This window comes from Anomaloglossus baeobatrachus, chromosome 1 (assembly GCF_048569485.1).
Source record: "Anomaloglossus baeobatrachus isolate aAnoBae1 chromosome 1, aAnoBae1.hap1, whole genome shotgun sequence".
NCBI classification, from domain to species: domain Eukaryota; kingdom Metazoa; phylum Chordata; class Amphibia; order Anura; family Aromobatidae; genus Anomaloglossus; species Anomaloglossus baeobatrachus.
In genome coordinates, this window is record NC_134353.1 from 601,346,777 (window position 1) to 601,368,930 (window position 22,154).

General features: G+C 45.6%; 1 protein-coding gene across 3 annotated transcripts in view; it reads left to right on the forward strand.

Annotated features, from left to right (window-relative positions):
• Window positions 1-22,154, forward strand: part of LOC142245497 (transducin-like enhancer protein 4) — a 180,885-nt gene that overhangs the window by 12,617 nt on the left and 146,114 nt on the right. For all 3 annotated transcript variants that reach the window (XM_075318260.1, XM_075318245.1, XM_075318252.1), the window contains exon 5: window positions 17,549-17,611. In XM_075318260.1, coding sequence (XP_075174375.1) covers window positions 17,549-17,611 — 63 coding nt within the window. The remainder of the gene's footprint in view (window positions 1-17,548; window positions 17,612-22,154) is intronic.

Consider the following 22,154-nt stretch of genomic DNA (forward strand, 5'->3'; position numbering starts at 1 on the left):
GCATACTGACCAGATTTGCTAACTTGACTTTATATCTTTTTCTGGACAATATGTAAAAAAAAAAAATCAGACAGACAATATTTTTTATGAACACATTACAAAACCATAATAAATCATTTTGATTATAAGTGATAATGTCTATAGCCCATTATTCTGATATGAAGACAGTGTGACATGGTCTTCCTCGAGTTTGGACCAGTGCTGTATTTCTGAATCTGTATATTGGTTGGTGTGACATGGGCAGACTTGAATTCAGACCAGTGCTGTATTTCTGAATCTGTATATTGGTTGGTGTGACATGGGCAGACTTGAATTCAGACCAGTGCTGTATTTCTGAATCTGTATATTGGTTGGTGTGACATGGGCAGCCTTGAATTCAGACCAGTGCTGTATTTCTGAATCTGTATATTGGTTGGTGTGACATGGGCAGCCTCGAATTCAGACCAGTGCTGTATTTCTGAATCTGTATATTGGTCGGTGTGACATGGGCAGACTTGAATTCAGACCAGTGCTGTATTTCTGAATCTGTATATTGGTTGGTGTGACATGGGCAGCCTTGAATTCAGACCAGTGCTGTATTTCTGAATCTGTATATTGGTTGGTGTGACATGGGCAGCCTCGAATTCAGACCAGTGCTGTATTTCTGAATCTGAATATTGGTCGGTGTGACATGGGCAGACTTGAATTCAGACCAGTGCTGTATTTCTGAATCTGTATATTGGTTGGTGTGACATGGGCAGCCTCGAATTCAGACCAGTGCTGTATTTCTGAATCTGTATATTGGTCGGTGTGACATGGGCAGCCTCGAATTCAGACCAGTGCTGTATTTCTGAATCCGTATATTGGTTGGTGTGACATGGTCAGCTAGAATTCGGAGCAGTGCTTTTTCTGAATCAGTATATTGGTCGGTGTGACATGGGCAGCCTCGAATTCAGACCAGTGCTGTATTTCTGAATCCGTATATTGGTTGGTGTGACATGGTCAGCTAGAATTCGGAGCAGTGCTTTTTCTGAATCAGTATATTGGTTGGTGTGACATGGTCAGCCCTCTTCCTTTTTTGAAGTTTTATATCTGTGTGGGCTTCTTTAAATAGCCCTGTGCAGTGTAAATTAGCAGGGATTCAAGGATGGGAGCACACAGTTGGTAAACCAATGTGACCACGATTTGCGCCCTGTGTTTGCTGAGATATTTGAGGCGAGGTTGGCCGTGTGGCCTGTATTGGGATTGAAGGAAAGGTTTCTGTAACCACAGCGGAACGCTAAGTACAGACTACGTGTTATTCCTTCCACTGACATTCTGTCATCATTTTTCTTTCTTGATTTCGATCCACCAAATGACTTGGTCGTATAGTGAAGATCCATCCCCCTTGATAGTTTGCTCATGGAGTAAGTACAAACAGCAAGTGGTGATTATCTTGAAACAACTTTGTAAATGAGTAGTCAGTTCACTACCAGTCATTGATATGCTGGCAACCTTCTTAGATAAACACTATGGCTGTAATCTTTCTCTAATTGTCAAGCTATGGCAATGCCAACATCATGCATTCAAGTCCTTTTTGAAACTGCGGCCACCTCCTCCCTCCCTAGATCGGGGCTTTTTTTTTTTTTTAATTTCTCACATTTTAAGAGGTCTGGAAAGTTTAAGAGACCCAGACAAGACTGTTTACTGCATTTTGGTAAACCAAAGTATTACCCGGTGGCTTTGAGCCACATCCATTAAACTGAGCAGAACTGTGGTTTTGCAGTCTTCAGCAACCAAGCAAAACATGTTGTGTCTTCAGATCTTTCAGATCTTGCTTTCTGTTCCTGTTTTTTTTTTTCTCTACTCCGTATGGCTTAGGCCCTTGTAGCATGAGAAACTTTGAACGTACAAAACTAAAGGTGTCTTTGTAAAAAAAAATAAAAAATAAAAAAAATTTAAAATAAAATAAAAACTTTATATATCTGTAGCGCCATAATATTCCAGGGCTTTACAGATGGTATCAAACCTACAAAGACTAAATCTCTTTTCTTGTAATGTGTTTCATTGGGGATAGAGCTAATTAGACGTCTCCACCCTACCCACCCTTATTAAGTGTTTGAATCCAAAGTAATTGGAATCGGAAGTCCGTCTCTCCACCGGGATCCAAGGAACTTTTAACTTTATTGTTATGGCCATGATTAAAGGCCCTGTCACACACAGATGAATCTGCGGCAGATCTGTGGTTGCAGTGAAATTGTGGACAATCAGTGCCAGGTTTGTGGCTGTGTACAAATGGAACAATATGTCCATGATTTCACTGCAACCACAGATCTGCCAAAGATTTATCTCTGTGTGTAACGGGGCCTTTAGGACATACTTTCCAATTGCCTAGGCCACCCGTGGATGGGTTGTTATATATTTTATCCACCTAGACCGAGTCCTGGACCCCCAATTTTACATACTTTGCCTTCCATTTCATTTGGTATCGCACTTGGATCAGAGCAGACCTCTTAAGTGCTTTGATATATACTCCTATTATGGACTTCAGAAATTTTCACTATTCCGTATGATGGTGCAGAGACATTGTCGCGACAAATCTGCATCACATTGTACAGATTGAGACTGTTGATCTGGTGAAGTGGAGAAAATAAAGCTACTCTCCTCCCCAAGTGCTTTTATGGTGCTCTAGTCTGAGCCCCTGCTGGTCTCTGTATCACCCGGGCTTCTGCCGTAACATTGCGTCTAATACGATCACTGGAAACTGGTTGCATTGGTCTCATGGGCCAAAACGTGTGGTTTTTTTTTTGTTTTTTTTTTCCCCATGACTTTTGAATTATTCTGCAAATATGTGGGTAATCTGCAACTACTGCTGGTTTATTTTTTTTTTTCTACAGTGCGTGGATGACATTTGGTTAAATCTCATCCGCTTTGCTGCAGTGGCTTTTCACCTGCCAACACAGTAAAAAAAAATCTACTGCGTGAGTCGTAAGACACACCCGCACCAGAGCGTGGGGCACTCGTTACTGGGCCGCAGTTCTAGTTGTGTGGTGGCCAGGCCCGGTTCCGTGACCCCGGCGATGTCGTTCAATAAAGGTGGTGGTTGTGGGTATATTTACAAGGGAGATGTCATGACGCCACCCGTGGTACTCTGCCAGAGATAGCTGACACTGCGAGATGGGGTACAACTGGGGCAGATGGTGACGCAGCTGAGTTGCTATAGCTTTACACAGGTAGAACTGGGCCCCAGGGCCGATGGGAGTAGTAGTCGGAGATGGCGGGGGTGCAGGGCCAGAGGCGCAGGTGAATAAAGGAGCAAAACAGGGATGCAGTCTCACGGTTTTTACTCACTGTAGCAGGTTTCAAGGTAACATGATTAGTTAGTGACCGCCTTTGGAGTGCTGGGTCCAATGTGCTGGGCTCCAGTCGATCCCGGGTGGTTCGGAGGTCAAGACCGATTCACCCTTCCTATGTCCCTTCCCTGGTAGTCTGCCTGCGCTGAATTCTCGCCTGCCTGTCCCACGCCTACGCACAGAGTGCCCTGAGCCGGTGTCTGCGGACCCTACAGGGTAGCTTGAATCTCTGTCCCTTGTCCCTCTATGGTCACCTTCCAGCGGATTCGTGTGCTTAGTTGGCTTCAGTACTAGCTGTATCCTTAGCCTCCGGTGTTACTAAATGAGCAGATTGGTTCTTCTCCTCTAGTCTAGGGACCGAATCCACGTCTGCGGCAAAGTCCCTCCACTCCAATATGTCGTATATGCAACGAGACCACTGGTGTATGGAGCCCTTCTCTCTTGTCCCTGGGCCGAGTTGCACCAGCCCCAGACCACCGGTTTTCACTCCTCCACTGCTCCTTCCAACTCCCCAACTTCCTACTGTCTGCCCCCACTGACTAGACTCCACCCCCCAGCCTGGCCTCGGAATGTCAGTAGGCCCTTACTATGGTCTGATGAGGTGTTGCTGAGTGAGAGTGTCTGTGTTTTATGTGTACCGGTGGATGACCTTTTCCTTACCCAAGAAGGGAAACCACACCTCTGGCTGAGATGCAGTACCTCTGTGGTGACTGAAGTCTCAGTGGTGCCACACGTATCCACAACATGCACCATTCGGGGCACCATATATTTGCTTGCACCAAAGTACACTGAGGGTTGCACTAACAGCAGTGTTTGCCAGCAAAACAAAAAAATGCGTATTTGGTGACAAAGAAAAGCAATTGTGCCAAGAGGTAGAAATAGTAATATTGTCATATAGAGGTAATGTTTTCTAAAGCTTGTTTTGCATTCTGGCTCCCCCCCCCCCCCCAAAAAAAAAATAAAGAAAAACGTAAAAGAGGGCAAATGCACCTTTCTAGAGTAGTTGGGTGCTATATAGTAATGAGTGAGGTCTAGCATGCTCGAATACTCGTAATGAGCCGTTGTATGCTCGGATGGGCGCGACTCATGTATTGAGTATAATGAAAGTCATTGGGTGAAAATGCTTGAGTTCCCCATTGATTTCCATTCTACTCGGGTGCTTGAATCGCGCCCATCTCAGTATCCAGTGGCTTGTTAGGAGTACCGAGCACCCAGCATGGAAGTGCTCTCTCGTCACAAGTGCTATATCCATAAAGCCTATTCCTACTGGAGTGATTTGTCTGACTCCATTGCTGTCATTCTAGAGGTCAGGTGGCTCCTTATTTATTGTGTCTTGGGTACGTTAGACAGAGGTATTCTTCTGTTTCATGGCTGTGGGAGGTGGGCAACACATTTCAAGCCCATTCCCTTGTAGCTGCATTGCCAGGAGGGCTTCTAGATGCTTTGCATAGGTGGAAGAGGCATAAATCTAAATATGACAGCTTCTGCTAGTTCCCATTCTCTTCCATTAGTGTGTACACTGCAGGCAATTCCTATGTAATGAAGCATGATGCTTTGTATTTATTGTAAAGGTGACAGATCCAGTATAATACAACGTATATTTCTGCATTATATACCGATTTCAAATATGGAAAGATTTTATAAGGTCTACAACCTCCAAGTTTCATTTCCCCCTATTCCAATATCCCCAGTGTCGTTTTCTTTTTTCCTGTCCTGTACTGAAGCCCATGCCATCACTCTGTTCCGAGTGTTCAGCTGTCAAAGGCAGCGTATTTATATATTTCTCAATAAGACCAGAAGAAGCCTATGGCAGAAGTGACAACCTCGGCACATTTTTGTTTTTTTACTTTTTGCTCTGTGTCTAGGTGGCTGGGATAACATTGCCTATGCTTTCTTCATATTTCTCAATTCCGCTAATTTGACCTTACATTAGTAAGTCGAGCACCAAACGCTATCGTTCTAAACCTTGACTCAGGTTCTCTTTAAGAATGATACAGAACAGTCAGGTGCAATACGCACACAGAACCACGAGCAGTTATGGACACATATTGCTAATCCCTGCCTAACTGACCCTGTATCTAGTAGCATACATATAGGGATCTTTAGAAAAATATTTTCTAAAGATCCCATATGATATGGTAATGAGGCCAGGGACAAGTCGCAAGGGAGTTACTTACTTTGGCTAGTCGGTTACTTAGCATGTAAGCGTGCAACTGTGGGTGTGCTAACAAATGTGCAGCATCAGAGGATGGCCGCTTACCTCTGCTGCCATTGCGCCTGAAGCTGGATTTCAGCTCAGTACGCATGATCCCTTTCGGTCATGTGCACTATGAAGGCGGGTGTACGCATCCAGGCTTCAAACTCATGTAGTATGCAGGAAAGTCCAGGATCATGCACACTGAGCCGAAGTACAGCGATCGCAGCAGAGAGGTGAGCACGACCATCCTCTGACACACTGCATTCATTAGCATGTTTATATGCCCACAGAGGTGTGATTACATGCTAAGGGGGCCAACTAGCCAAGGGAACTAACTCCCTTGTGACTTGTCACTGGCCTCTTTAGCATATCATATGGGATCTTTAGAAATACTTTTTCTAAAGATCCCTTTATTTATGCTAGTGTATACAGGGATTGTTAGGCAGGGATTAGCAATATGTTCCCAAAACTGCTTCTGGGTGCATATTGAACCTGACAGGCTCACTTTAACATCTGGAGCAGTAGGAATGCATCGTAACGGTAGAATAGATGATGTCCGAAAGTGTTAGAGGTTGGCCACTACTTCTTCTTCTTCTTCTTCTTTTTTTTTTTTTTTTTTTTTTTTATTTATTTACCCCCATTTGTAGAATAGGCCATCAATATCTGATCCATAGGGGTGCGAAACTTGGCACGCCCACCAATCGGCTGATTGCGACGGCAGCTGGAAGTTCTTAGATGTTGCTGGAACACAACAGCTCCGTCATTTCTGTAGTGGCCGCGGCTGGGTACTGCAGATCTACCTCCTATTCAAATTCAGGGGTGCCGAGAACTTTCAGGCACTACCGGTAACAGCTGATCGCTTGTGGTGTGCGGTGTGCCACTCTCACAGCTCAAATATTGATTGCCTAATCTAATCATAGGCCATCAATGACAAAGTGGTAGCCAACCTCTTTAAGATCTTGAACTACCGTATTTTTCGTTTTATAAGACGCATCGGATTATAAGACGCACCCCAAATTTAGAGATAAAAAGGTGTGTAAAAAAAAAAAAAAAAAAAATGGGGTCCGTCTTATACTCCGGTGGTATTGTCTTACCAGAGGGGGAGAGCAGTGGTGGTGAAGCGGGGTCACAGGAGGCAGAGGTTGTGCTGGCAGCGGCGGTCAGTGGTGGGAGCGGCGGGTCAGTAGGGACAGCTGCAGCGGCGGCTCAGTGGTGGCAGCGGCGGTGACTGCTCAGTGGTGGCAGCGGCGGTGACTGCTCAGTGGTGCCAGCGGCAGTGACTGCTCAGTGGTGGCAGCGGCGGTGACGGCTCAGTGGTGGAGCAGGCTGGTGCGGTGTGTCACACTGTGTCCTTGGTCCCGATTCAAGTGATGGCGCCCAGAGCAGCGCATGCACAGATGGAGCTCTCATCGAAGGGCTCCATCTGCGCACGCGCTGACTCCCGGAGCAGCGCGTGCGCAGATGGAGCTCTTGTATGAGAGAGCTCCATCTGCGCACGCGCTGACACTCGGCGCCATCATTTGAAACTGGACCGCGGACACACTGGACACCCGCCGCACAGCCACCGCAGGCTGCCCGCCCAGCAGCACAGAGAAGCAGCTGGCCGCTGGGACAGAAAGGCAGCCACAGGCACCCGGCCGCACGTACTCAGCCATAGGCACCCGGACGCCCGCACACACCTGGACGCCCGCACAGACAGCCCCACTGGTAGGCTATATTCGCATTTTAAGACGCATCCCTCATTTTCCTCCCAAATTTTTGTGAGGAAAAGCGCGTCTTATAATCCGAAAAATACGGTATCTAGACACACATTCAATATTTTCTGTATGTATTCATAGCTGCACATGCAAAACCTCCAGACTGTACTCTACTTTGTTCTGTAAATCTTTTCATCTAGTAGACTTGATTGCCATTTCCGTCCAGGTTTATTGATAGTTACGGGTAATGTATTGGCCGTTTCTCTTCAATAAATAAACCCTTTGGTATTCCGATCCTTTACCTCCTAGTTAGCTGAATGTTTGTTTAGGCAAATTGCTGACCTTGTGAAATATACAATGTGTTTTATTGCGTTTCTTCTGACATTGTAATAAATGTTAATATTTTTTTTTTCTTTTATGTAATTTTTAACTTAACTTTATGACTTGTAAATAACTCTTCGTATAAGCGTTGACAAAAGTGACTTGGCTTACGTGTACAGTTCACCCCGGCTTATCAGCTTTTATGGTATGTTAATCTTGCTCGATTAAAGGTATATGTATTTTTTTCCTCCTTGGACATTGATTGACTCTTAAGTAAACAGAGACAAAAGCACTTGAACACTCTTGGTTTAATCAGTTTGCTCAAGCACTTCAACAAGCTGTCAGATTAGAAAGTTTAAGTTCAAACGTTTGTCCTTCAGTTTCCACTGCAACTAGATCTTTCCTGACAACACTTTTTACTGACGTGTATCAGCGAGGCTGTACATTTACTTACAGAGTTCAAGCAGAACTGTGTAATCGACGTGTCCCAGGTCTTGCCTCATAATCTTGAAGTGCTTCTTCATTCTTTTGTTATCTTGTCAATATTTTAGTAAAAAAAAAAAAAAGTAGATCATCTGGAAAAGTCTTGTACCACCAATACGTGTTCGCTCTGCAGAGGGGAGCAAGACCCTGCAGGACCCCATAGAACACACAATGTCAGGGATTTCATCACCTAATCTATCGGGAGGAGGTCGGGAGGCTCTCGTACATATTACATGGTAGCCTCAATTTAGGAAAAACCTAAAAACAACTACAATAACATGGCACTTTCCCAGGAATGTCAGTTGGGACTCAGTGTCTAATAGTGGAAACAAACCTGCAATATATCCTTCTTAACAAAACACACTCAAAGAAATAAGGAAAACCAAAACTGAAGCACTATATTTTACGCCAAAGGCTATCCTGACTGTAGACTAATGCAGTAACTTGTGTTGCTTTCATGGGAAGGGAAACCCTTGGACGTATCGCCATATGTCATGGCTCTCTCAGGGGTTGTATTCTCCTGGCCTAACATACAACACTCAGGTTTTATATTTTTAGAGGGAATCTTCTCAGTAGGATCAGCCCTCATTATCTTTCTATTACCTACAGTATATGCCCATATAAAGTTGAATAAAACGATCTCTTCAGATCTTTGACCTGATGCCTTGTTTCAGAGAAATCTACATTTTCTTAATTTGCACATTATCTGTTAAGATCTATGGTTGGACATAGATGTCCCTGAGAACCTGCTTAATGTCTTTAAGAAAGGGAGCCTTACCAGTGTGAGATGTGGATAGCAGACTATCAGTCATTACATGTCTCACTCTGGTAATATCTCCTTTCATTTACAAAAAAAAAAAAACACACACAACAAAAACAGGAGGCAGATTCTTATACAAATCAGTGTCCAGGCCATAGATCTTAACAGCTTATTTACATATAGGAAAAACGTGGATTTCTCTGCAATAAGACAATGGATTGCAGATCTATATGACCTGCATGTCCATTTGGATGGCTTAGGAGGGTTGATCATACTAAATAGATACCCTTTTTAATAAATTTAGCGTTTGACTATTTTTTTGCATTGCATTGCAACATTAAATTAGTTTGGATTCAATGTTATGGGGGTGCTGAGAACCAGTTTCTTCCGTATTCTTCTTCTTTTTGGAATGACACTGTCTCATCTTATCTATTGAAAGTTGGGGACATCAGTTGCATGTTTTCTGCTAGGTAAAAGTAACCTGTGGAACTGTCTAGTGTGTATGGGTGTTTTAGGCCGGGTACACATATCCGGGTTTACGCCGGTTTGACGGATGCGGCGCACGCCAGTACAGTATAATACAGTACAGTGGCAGCGCCGCAACTTCCGTGTCACATGCTCCGGTCACATGACAGCATGTGACCGGCGCTTGCTGCACTGCCAGTGTACTCTGTATACACTGTACTGGCGTGCGCCGCATCAGTCAAACCGGCGAAAAGCCGGGTATGTGTACCCGGCCTCACCAGACCTGCGCTAGATGGCAGATGGCAAATGATGGGGGGGTTGCCATTTTGAATGGATTCTGTGGGCCAGAGGAAATCTGCCACTACTTGGGAGCAATTTGTCTCCGTCTCGAAATAGAAATTGGCCATACACCTCTTAGATAGCTGTGTGTGTGTGTGTGTGTATAAAATTTTAGTATATTGGGAGCTAGTGACTTTTCGAGCATGGTGTATATTAGTGTATGTACGTGTGTATATATTAGTATATTGGGAGCTTGAGAGAGTTTTCGAGATTGGAGTCATTCTTGCATTGGGCTTCTATGGAGCATTCTTCATATCCCATTTTCATCCAATTTATTCTATATAAAGCATTGAAATTGTCAGTAGCCTTATGGCATAGGAAACACAAAATGGCATTGGGACCATGGTTTCATGTAGTTGGACTTGGCAGTGAAGTATGTCGTTACATCCCTCTCCAGCCTCTTGGTGACAAGCCAGCAGAAACATTCCTTGTTAAATGAAGATGGTCCTTATCGATTTGACCCATGCTGTTCTCCTCCTTTGTCACATTTAGAGGTGTGAGGATCAGGGTCTGGATGGCTTCAGTAGTATATGTAGCAGCGTTGCCATTTCCTCCTATTGATTTTCCTTCTCTCCCTCCCTCCTTTTCCCCACACCTTGTATTATATATTTTGTTCTCCTTAACAGACTTGCCATTGAGCAGTGATGTGCATTTTCAAAGCAGAAATGCTATATTGATTGAGCAGTTGACAACGCTTTTGTTTGATTTTTCATTTTCAAATGGCGTGAGATTTTTTATATATTATTTTTTTTTTGTCAAATATATGCATGATGAAATCCAATATAAAAAGAATACAGGTAGAACACCCAACATCCTTTTATTTCTTTATTTTATTATTTTTCTCTATTACGGCCTTTTTGTGTCAAGGACATAATCGATTAGATGTGCTCTTTTTCTTGCTTTCTTTTCTGTTCTTAGGGTATTGTGAGAGCGGTTCCTATCGCCACACGGCATTTAGAAACCATCATTTAGCAGCTGTTGATACGGAAGGTTCTTAATGCGTCGGACGGCATTAGAAAATGTAGCAAGGCCTAATAGCTTTTTGAAATTTGGATTGGGATAAACCGAATCTTTTATGAATGTATGTGTTCACGGATGCATGACCCACATAACCTACAAATTTGATTGGGTTGGCATCAACTGATGGATAGCAGATTAGAATCCCGGGGTTTGCAGGCTACAGATTTGTTGTCAAGCAAGATTTATCAGATGCAATCAGAATTTCAAGAGGCTAGACAGAAATTCCTAAGCATGGATGTTTTTCTATAATTTTTTTTTTTTATCCCCTCCCCCCCCACCTTTAAAGTGCAATGGTAATGTTTTGTATGAGTCGTAGAGGTGGGTGGGGGGGAAACAAATGTATGTATATTGGATGAATCTTCTCTCCCTAAAGCTGTCTGTCTGTTGTTCATCAGAAAGCAGGTCGCAGCTCACTGAGCAGAAGAAAAGATTTTAATAGAAGTTGCGCCAAGGGCTGTAATGCATCATTTTAGGGCCCTAATTACATTACAATGACAAATATCAATGGTGACAACAGCAATAACCTACATCCTTTAATGGCTGTGCTGGAAAAGCAGTTTGGGCTCTGCGCCATTAGTTTAGACTTGCTTTCAAAATCATAGACCATTAGGAACGTGTTTCCATAGTGTTACTGTACAATAAGTTAAGCCCGGTGGTATGAACTGTAGATGTCTCTCTGTAGCCTGATCTCGGGGGACGCCAAAGTTACTAAGGCAACATATGAAAATGTGGGAGGTTAAAGGGCTTCCAAGACTCTGCGATGAAGTGATACATTATTAAAAGGTCTCTCATGCCAATTAACATTTGTCCCCAGTGCATTGTCACGCACCATGATTATCGTCAGTTCAATGGATATTGAGCTATAGATTTTTTTATTTTCAGGAAAAAAACTCATTATGTGACATTGGAAATCTTTGGCATTGACCTTCAATATAGTCGTTTAATGGGAATCTGTGAGCCGTTTCTTTTTGCCCTTGACACGCAGACAAGGGCTTTTATTAAAAAAAAATAAAAAGAAAGAAAAGCTCTGTTTTATTGTAAAATGCTGAAACCATTTAGCTATGGGAAGGAGTCCACTGGGTAACGCCCTTCGCCTTCTGTCCACCCATTTTGTGTTGATTGATGGGTATTCCTAAATCGCAGGTAGAAAAACTCGAGCTGACTGTGAGAAGCTGCAGGCTGGAGGGCCTGACTGGGGGGCCTGACTGGGGGGCCTGACTGGGGGGCCTGACTGGGGGGCCTGACTGGGGGGCCTGACTGGGGGGCCTGACTGGGGGGCCTGACTGGGGGAAGCTGGAGGTCCTTACTGGGGGAAGCTGGAGGGCCTGACTGGGGGCGGCTGTGGGGCCTGACTGGGGGAAGCTGGAGGGCCTGACTGGGGGAAGCTGGAGGGGCCTTACTGGGGGAAGCTGGAGGGGCCTGACTGGGGGAAGCTGGAGGGGCCTGACTGGGGGAAGCTGGAGGGGCCTGACTGGGGGAGGCTGTGGGGCCTGACTGGGGGAAGCTGGAGGGGCCTGACTGGGGGAAGCTGGAGGGGCCTGACTGGGGGAAGCTGGAGGGGCCTGACTGGGGGAAGCTGGAGGGGCCTGACTGGGGGAAGCTGGAGGGGCCTGACTGGGGGAAGCTGGAGGGGCCTGACTGGGGGAAGCTGGAGGGGCCTGACTGGGGGAAGCTGGAGGGGCCTGACTGGGGGAAGCTGGAGGGGCCTGACTGGGGGAAGCTGGAGGGGCCTGACTGGGGGAAGCTGGAGGGGCCTGACTGGGGGAAGCTGGAGGGGCCTGACTGGGGGAAGCTGGAGGGCCTGACTGGGGGAAGCTGGAGGGCCTGACTGGGGGAAGCTGGAGGGGCCTGACTGGGGGAAGCTGGAGGGGCCTGACTGGGGGAAGCTGGAGGGCCTGACTGGGGGAAGCTGGAGGGCCTGACTGGGGGAAGCTGGAGGGGCCTGACTGGGGGAAGCTGGAGGGGCCTGACTGGGGGAAGCTGGAGGGGCCTGACTGGGGGAAGCTGGAGGGGCCTGACTGGGGGAAGCTGGAGGGGCCTGACTGGGGGAAGCTGGAGGGGCCTGACTGGGGGAAGCTGGAGGGGCCTGACTGGGGGAAGCTGGAGGGCCTGACTGGGGGCGGCTGTGGGGCCTGACTGGGGGAAGCTGGAGGGGCCTGACTGGGGGAAGCTGGAGGGGCCTGACTGGGGGAAGCTGGAGGGGCCTGACTGGGGGAAGCTGGAGGGGCCTGACTGGGGGAAGCTGGAGGGGCCTGACTGGGGGAAGCTGGAGGGGCCTGACTGGGGGAAGCTGGAGGGGCCTGACTGGGGGAAGCTGGAGGGGCCTGACTGGGGGAAGCTGGAGGGGCCTGACTGGGGGAAGCTGGAGGGGCCTGACTGGGGGAAGCTGGAGGGGCCTGACTGGGGGAAGCTGGAGGGGCCTGACTTGGGGGATGCTGGGGGGCCTGACTTGGGGGATGCTGGGGGGCCTGACTTGGGGGATGCTGGGGGGCCTGACTTGGGGGATGCTGGGGGGCCTGACTGGGAGAAGCTGGAGGCTCTTCTGCCGTTTACCAAATTTATTTTTGAGTTATGTTTTTTTTTTTTTTTTTTAAAATACTACTGCGTTGCAGAGTAAAATAATATGGCTTTTTGTTATAAGGGAGCCTGTCCTAATTCCATGCTGCCAGTAATAGCAGAAATGGCTGACAGGTTCAATATTAAAACAGATGCATTGTTTCCCCGGCTAAGAAATAATTCTATTACTTACATGTACAGATACATGCAGAGAGATACAGTGCATGGTAATACGGGTAGATTTGAAAGGTGTTGCTTTAGGTTTTGCTAAGGAAGTGGTGAAATCACACACTTTAAGACACCAGCCTAGTATTTTTTTTCTTTTAACCTCTTTTCTTTTTAGTTCTGCTACACTGTAGGTGTCTGGAGGGGGAAGAATGACACTTGAATGCGCCTTGCATGCTTCTGAAGGGTTTCAAAGGTGTTTGTGGCAATATGACATGTTTGCTGCGGTTAGCTATAGGTCTGAAGCTGTCTATAAGCCTTATATAGATACAGGCCTTTTTTGTTTTACCATACTATAATAATTTAATCACATAGTGTATGGGTGTGATAGGTTTTGTGTCCATTTTAGCTATTGAACGTGTTCCCTCCTTATTTGGATATATGTATGCTGTATTTTTCGGACTAATGAGGCACCGCACCATAAGATGAACCTAGGTGTTAGAGGAGGAAACTAGGAAAAAAATGTTTACTTAAAAAATGTGGCCATGATAGTGTTATGGGGGGACCTGCTGCTGACACTGTTATGGGGGTAATGTTATCCAATTCTGTATTCATGTCCCCCATGCTGGGCTTCATCCTGGTATATACTCTATGTCCCCCATTCTGGACCCTATTATAGTGTATATAAGTCCTTTATCCTGGTGTTTTTGTTCCCCTTCCTGGTATATATGTCCACCATCCTGGTTTATATGTTCTCATCCTGGGCCCATCTTGGTATATATTTCCCTTATCTTGTTATAGAAGTTTCTTATCCTTGATTATATGTGCCTCATCCTGGTATACAAGTTTCTCATCATGGGCCCATACTGATATATATGTCTCCTGCATCCTGCTTTTTTAACATATAATAAAGGATTATACTCCCTCCCCAGGCGTACGGCATCCATTTCTGATGCCGGCAACTGACTTCAACGTGTAAGCAATGGTCAGTACATTACGTCACTGCCGTGCGCCATCAGCTGCTGGTCAAGCAGATGTTAATCTGAAATTAATATTCACTGATCTCCATGCATATAATTACCACCAACACCTGTTGGCACCAGCGTCAGTGATGGTAAAAATCTTCACAGTCAGTATGACTGACCTCATACAGCTTTTGTGGTGTGTTTGTGTATAATATAATATATATTAGACTATTTAAATAGTTATCTATATAATAAAGTTGGACTGCTCTGTACATATACCTCATTCTTGTGTATACGTATCGGTCTGTATACTATATAACTTAGTTCCAGCCCTCAATTGTTTAATCCGGAATGTGTCCATCCTTTTAGATTATAGAGTGCAGTGTTGCCCAGACTATCCAGTTTTGCACTAATTTGTAGTGCGCTGGTGCCATTTAACTAATTAATTATTTTTGCCTGTCCTTAACACTATGTCCATCCTGACTTGGGACTGCATCTATGTGAGAGCAACCTACATATCCGTGTTTCACAGCATGAGTACGTACTGGCCGCAGGGTCCCAACTGCCTTATAGTCTTATTAGTTTGGGTCAGAAGACCAAAGGCCAGTACATATATCGCTGCCTGTTAACAGACCAGAATCACAGATGTGTGAAACTGTGTTAGTGTTGCCTAACGTTTTTGTCAGCTTTTAGAACCTGTTATCTGAATTGCCACCAGTTCTCCAAAATAGATAATCCACTCATATTGGCGCCTGGCAGCAGCTATCTCTCCTCTTCTTATTGTGAACAGCGAGGCGGTTCAAAAATGGTCAACTCAATGTGGCAACATAGTAAACCTATGCCAAAGATCTGTATTTTAGGGTCAACAGAAAAAAATGAGGGGGGTGATATCGAATGCTAGATATACTGTACAGTGCTCTCCACCAAAGCACTACTTCAAGTTTTGTTTGCAACCTCATAAAACTGTATTCTGATATGTACCCCAATAGAGCTGTTCAACTGGGTTACGTGAGTGGAATCACTTTGGAGACTATGGCCTCCGTTTTTCTGATTCGCACAAACTTGTAGCTTGATATATTTTTGTGCAGGTCTGAATAAAGATTACTGCCAAGACGAGGATTGAGGTCAATGTCCATAGTGACCGTCTCATTCAAGTGACTAGCTCTGTCAGGGATTCTACGAGACACCCTGACCTAATGCTCGACGGAGATTATAGTGAGGTTTATTGACCTTCTGCCTCCTGATGGTAATGTCATCTTTAACTTGTGTCTCTGTCCATGCGCGGGCTCACAGGTATGCGTCATAAGGACACAGTCAAAATGGATGCCAAGGCATCTGACCTCCATAAGTACCACTGCAAAGAAATGTATACCACATGGTATCTTCTACTACTGTATGGCATATATTTCTTTGCAGAGGCCCTATTTATATAAAAGCCCAATCTGCTGCGTGTTTTTGTGCAGGTAAGCAGGTGGTGTGTAGTGTTATACTAATCAGACAGAGGCCGAAAGAACACACTTTTGGCCTCCATCTTGTTAACAGTCGCCCATGGCCATATTGCAGTGTACATAGGGAAAAGCAGCTCCCAATATGTAGTGTAGGCTAGGTTCACCTAGCCTGAGGTATATATGCCACTGCTCAGACTCCATAGTTAAATTATTGCAAGATAAAAGGTCCGAAAAGCAATTTGTGTGTGAACTGATATGCAGTTGAGGCAGTTCTGCTTAATAAATATAAATAAATATATATAATAACATATATATATATATATATATATATATATATATATATATATATATATATATATATATATATATATATATATATATATATATATATATATATATATATATATATATATATATATATATATATATATATATATACACATACATACATACATACATACATACATACATACATACATACATACATACATACATACATACACACATATATATATATATATATATATATATGTAAGAGACCTATGTATAATATAAAACTCATATTCTGTACTGAATGACTGTCATAACATAATTAACAATTGTAGAGTTCCATATCTCCAGTTTCCTGACACAAAATTGGTAGCAATCTAAATACCTGCAGTCACCACTAGATGGAGCTTTCTCCCAAAAATCAGTATACCATAAACTCCTGTGCTCCCTCTAGTGGTGGCTGCAGCAGCCAGAAGTCTATCATGGACTATATGAGGTGTTTGGAGATAGGAAATGAACAGACCACAAACCCCTGGCAAAATATTTTCACTTGTATTTTATTTTACATAAGATTTAGACGTAAAGAAGACCTGTAACAGGATTGGAATTTATTATTATTATTATTATTATTATTATTATAGCGCCATTTATTCCATGGCGCTTTACAAGTGAAAGAGGGTATACGTACAACAATCATTAACAGTACAAAACAGACTGGTATAGGAGGAGAGAGGACCCTGCCCGCGAGGGCTCACAGTCTACAGGGAATGGGTGATGGTACGATAGGTGAGGACAGAGCTTGTTGCGCAGTGGTCTATGGAATGGAATGTTCCTTTTTAACTGCTCATCTACATACCAGCAAGATCTCCATAAGCTTTGACAAACTACCATTAATGGGTTTAATCTGCCGATAATATTCTGTATATTCCTGCGCACCATACATTAAAGTTTGAGCGTCTATAAAATCGGCGGACTCGACACATTTTGCGTGTTCGTCCCATAAACTTAATGAGGGTCTGATATTTCACTGGTTTTACGGTCTCTCTGTAATTCGGGTGCTGCGTGCTAGATAAGCTATAGATACTTGAGCCGTTAACTCATTGGATGGTGTCAAATGCCGTGCGGATGTGCTCATTAATGTGTCACTGTCGGGTTTCAAGGCTGACTTGGCAACCTCTGCAGTTTTTCAATGGTCTACTGATCTAGCAGTAAAGGCTTTAAAAAAAAAAATGCAAATTGTGAATGGAAATTTTGGCTGTGCTTTTCATTGCAACAAAAACTTTAGAGAACGGGCCTTATTACCATACTGCTGAGCTGAACATTTTGGACACCAGCCACCCACCTAGTGCAGATTTGTGGTTCCTCTTCCAGCGCTGGGCTCGCCCGCGCTCTCTTCATAGGTGTTTATTTAGAGGCGACGCAGTTGGTATACATAATTTAATAGATCAAATGTTAATACATTCTGTAGAAGAAAAAAAAGGCGCCGTGAAATGCTTTTCTTAATGAAATGCTCTTATTTATTTTTTTTTCTTCTTCCCTCCATCTCTGCAGGCTGAAATTGTCAAGAGACTGAATGCTATCTGCGCACAAGTCATTCCGTTTTTGTCCCAAGAGGTAAGCGAGCTTCATTTGTAGTCACCTAGCTAAGTAATGCCATTTAAATGACATGTGAGTTATGAAAAAAAAAATCCTCCTAAGTATTTTCTCCTACCTCGCATCTTGCGGTGCTTGTATTTCATTTTCTTGCTGCTCCACTCATTTCTACCGCAGCGTCTTATTAAAATTCCGAGCAATATAATTTAAATGCACTTATATAGTGGAAAATGTTATAATGCACTAAGCGTAATGCAGCTGTTTTCTTGTCATGTGCGCTCAGTGTTGCTCAGAATTATGACTGTTTGTCAGAATGGCATCTAATAGACTAGATTGAAAAATTGCCAGAATAGGTAGGGAAGCGTTCCGCTCTCTTGATGATAGGCATTAAACGCTGGCAGAAGCGAGGTTAGGCGCAGCAAATGCTAGCGCTCCTTAAAGTAAACAAAATGTCGTTTTGGCTAACCATTCCTTGGAAAATGCAAACTTGTCATCATTTTTAGAATTTTTTTTTTTTCTTTGAAAACCATGATTTCCTTAATCTCCTGCGGTAGTAAAGGCAAACCGTATTCACCTAGTTCTTTTGTGTAATTTGGAAACTCGGTGTAAGTGGTTCAAATGTAAAATGGTTTAATATAAGTCGTTACTTTTATCCAAAAAAGTAATGGGGTCTATCGGGCCCTTTTTCTGTATCTTGCCCATAGGGGCCACAAGATTTCTGACTGTCTGAAATGTTAAGGGGTTGTTTTCTTTAAAAAAAAATAAATCTTCGTACATAGCTATAAAATAACAAACCGCTCCTTACCAGCCCACTTCAGGTCCAATGTTGAGTCACTGGAGCTGAGCTCCGTCTTGGCTGTGGCGCTGAGCTCCGTCTTGGCTGCGGCGCTGAGCTCCGTCTTGGCTTTGGCGCTGAGCTCCATCTTGGCTGTGGCGCTGAGCTCCGTCTTGGCTTTGGCGCTGAGCTCCATCTTGGCTGTGGCGCTGAGCTCCGTCTTGGCTGTGGCGCTGAGCTCCGTCTTGGCTGCGGCGCTGAGCTCCGTCTTGGCTGCGGCGCTGAGCTCCGTCTTGGCTGCGGCGCTGAGCTCCGTCTTGGCTGCGGCGCTGAGCTCCGTCTTGGCTGCGGCGCTGAGCTCCGTCTTGGCTGCGGCGCTGAGCTCCGTCTTGGCTGCGGCGCTGAGCTCCGTCTTGGCTGCGGCGCTGAGCTCCGTCTTGGCTGCGGCGCTGAGCTCCGTCTTGGCTGGGGCGCTGAGCTCCGTCTTGGCTGGGGCGCTGAGCTCCGTCTTGGCTGCGGCGCTGAGCTCCGTCTTGGCTGCGGCGCTGAGCTCCGTCTTGGCTGCGGCGCTGAGCTCCGTCTTGGCTGCGGCGCTGAGCTCCGTCTTGGCTGTGGCGCTGAGCTCCGTCTTGGCTGCGGCGCTGAGCTCCGTCTTGGCTGCGGCGCTGAGCTCCGTCTTGGCTGCGGCGCTGAGCTCCGTCTTGGCTGCGGCGCTGAGCTCCGTCTTGGCTGCGGCGCTGAGCTCCGTCTTGGCTGTGGCGCTGAGCTCCGTCTTGGCTGTGGCGCTGAGCTCCGTCTTGGCTGTGGCGCTGAGCTCCGTCTTGGCTGTGGCGCTGTGCTCCGTCTTGGCTGTGGCGCTGTGCTCCGTCTTGGCTGTGGCGCTGTGCTCCGTCTTGGCTGTGGCGCTGTGCTCCGTCTTGGCTGTGGCGCTGTGCTCCGTCTTGGCTGTGGCGCTGTGCTCCGTCTTGGCTGTGGCGCTGTGCTCCGTGTCGGCTGTGGCGCTGTGCTCCGTGTCGGCTGCGGCGTTGAGCCCCGTGTCTGCTGCGGCGCTGGCCTCCCTGTTGGCTGCGGCGCTGGCCTCCCTGTTGGCTGCGGCGATGGCCTGACATCTACAGGATTGCAGTCAATCCATCAGCTCAGCAGCTTTACCCATATAGACAAACACCCCCCTCCCACCAACAGAGCAGGTGAGACCACTTATTAGCTGATGTGATATTGACGTCAAGTCAGCACCATGGCTAATACCGGACGCCAGGTGAACTCTTACAGACTCAGCGATGTGCCTGGAGCTTGTGGGTATAGAACCGTAGAGATTTATTCTGACTGTAAGAACTCCCTTTAAGGCCAATCTGAGCAGAACCTGTGTGGGGCCTTAAGGGGGCTTTACACGCTATGACATCGCTAATGCGAACTCGTTGGGGTCATGGAATTGGTGACGCACATCCGGTCGCATTAGCGATGCCATTGCGTGTGACACCTATGAGTGATTTTGCATCGTCGCAAAAACGTGCAAAATCGCTCATCGGTGACATGGGGGTCCATTCTAAAAATCGTTACTGCAGCCTTAACAAAGTTGTTCCTCGTTCCTGCAGCAGCTCACATCGCTCCGTGTGACACCGCAGGAACGAGGACGCTCTCCTTACCTGCGTCCCGGCCGCTATGCGGAAGGAAGGAGGTGGGCGGGATATTACGTCCCGCTCATCTCCGCCCCTCCGCTTCTATTGGGCGGCGGTTCAGTGACGCAGAAAGGAGGCGGTTCGCCGGTCACAGCGACGTCGCCGGGCAGGTAAGTATGTGTGACGGGTCTGGGCGATGTTGTGCGGCACGGGCAGCGATTTTGCCTTTGTCGCACAACAAATGGGGGTGGGTACCCACGCTAGCAATATCGGTACCGATATCACAGCATGTAAAGCGGCCTTTACACTTTTAGAATTGTTGTCCCTCATTTGCTAGCTTGTAAAATAACAAAGCCACATAGCATCTCCCCTCCTCCAGCAGCGGCTGCTCCAGTCTCTGTGCTTTGGCTGGAGTTATGACATTACAACCACCGTGCATGTCACCGCTGCGACTAGTCACTGAGTTCAGCAGCTCTTGTTTTAATTCTCCTTTGTGGAGGTGAGCTGTTTTACATACCTTAATAATAACGGCGTTGACTATTGGTAGCCATATTTGACTTTCATCGGTTTCTGCCCAGTGGTATCTGTGATGCAGCTCTTGTAGATATGTCTGTCACACCCAGAGTGCCAGTAAGAGATTAGCAAGAAGAAGGTTGACTTTTTAAAATCTCATGAAAGTCAGGTTTTATAGCAAAAAAAATAAACCTCCTAGTACTGACCTTGGAGTGAAATTGATTTTAAACCATGTCTGATTCAGGGGCTCTTCACATGAATGACTTTAAAGTGGTTTATAACATTGCAGTATGTGTGGTCCCGAAATGTCCCTCACATCTAAACGACAAATGAGATAATGCTGGAATATGAGATAGCAGGCCAGCACCAGTTATCTGCCTGCGTGCTCCATTTACTAGCCACTTCTGAAAGCTCAATGGCCAAATCTCATCAGATAGGATTTTCGCACTCTTTCACTGTTGGTATATATGCTAAGATCTCCTTGCCACGTCTGTATGGGACTTTTTATTCCATGTACATTTTTGTTGTCTTTTACCAAGTGGGAGGTGCCTGAAGGGTAATGATGGAGAGCAACGTGAAGACACCTCTTTAAAATAAAATACTCGGGAACAGCAGGAATCGAATACAAGCAAAGATCTGCATACTTTTGAGCTGAGGACATGACCTCTTTATGGCCATGTGGACACTGATATCCAGACAAACTGTGTCTTCTAACTTCTGACCCAGACTCAACAGGGTCATATATGTCTTTGAAACTTTTGAGTTTGGGTCACGAGACCTGTATACGACCCCAATATCACAGTCTGTGCCCGGACGGTAATGGCAGATTTGTGAAACCAGCCAACACTCAATAATTTACAGGAAAACGTCTTCATCACCCACAAAACAAAGCTCATGTTAACCGTGTGGCACTTAGTATAACCATTTTGTGTGTTGATCTGCAAACTAGGTGCCCCATAACAGTCTATTAAAATATCATGACCACTGCACGTTTGCGCATGTTGCTGCAGCTGCTGCGTCCTCGCCTTCGATTCTCCAAGTCTTGCTTACAAAATGGCCATGACCATAATATTGTGCCCTGTTGAATGCAGATCACGCATTCATTAATCCATGTGGATTGCAAGTGTTTTTAAAGTGAACCTGTCAGGTGCAATATGCACCCAGAATCACGAGCAGTTCTTGGTGTATATTGCTAATCCCTGCCTAACCGTCCCTCTATACACTAGCCTAGATAAAGAGATCTTTAGAAAAAGTATTTCTAAAGATCCTGTATGATATGCTAATGAGCGCGGGGCGTTTAGTTCCTACTCTCATTCCGACCTCTTAGTCTAGGTTGACATTTCCATTAAATTGTATCGGTCACAATCCGCGGCTCTGGTAAACAACGGAATCCGTTTAGCGGATTCCGTTGTGTCCCATAGCCTTGTATTAGTGGCGGATTGCGACTGATGACCTTGCGTTGCATCTGCTGCGCCGTGGTCAGTTGTTTTTGGATTGACCGCCGGGCAGAAACCACGCAGAATGTAACGTTTTTCGGGCCGTCAAAATTAACGCACCGCGCAGGAATCCGTCGCAATCCGTCAAGCTTGTAATGTTTGTCTATGGTGCTGGATTCCGTCGTATACCGTCTTACGATGGAATCCAGCGCTGGATTCAGTTA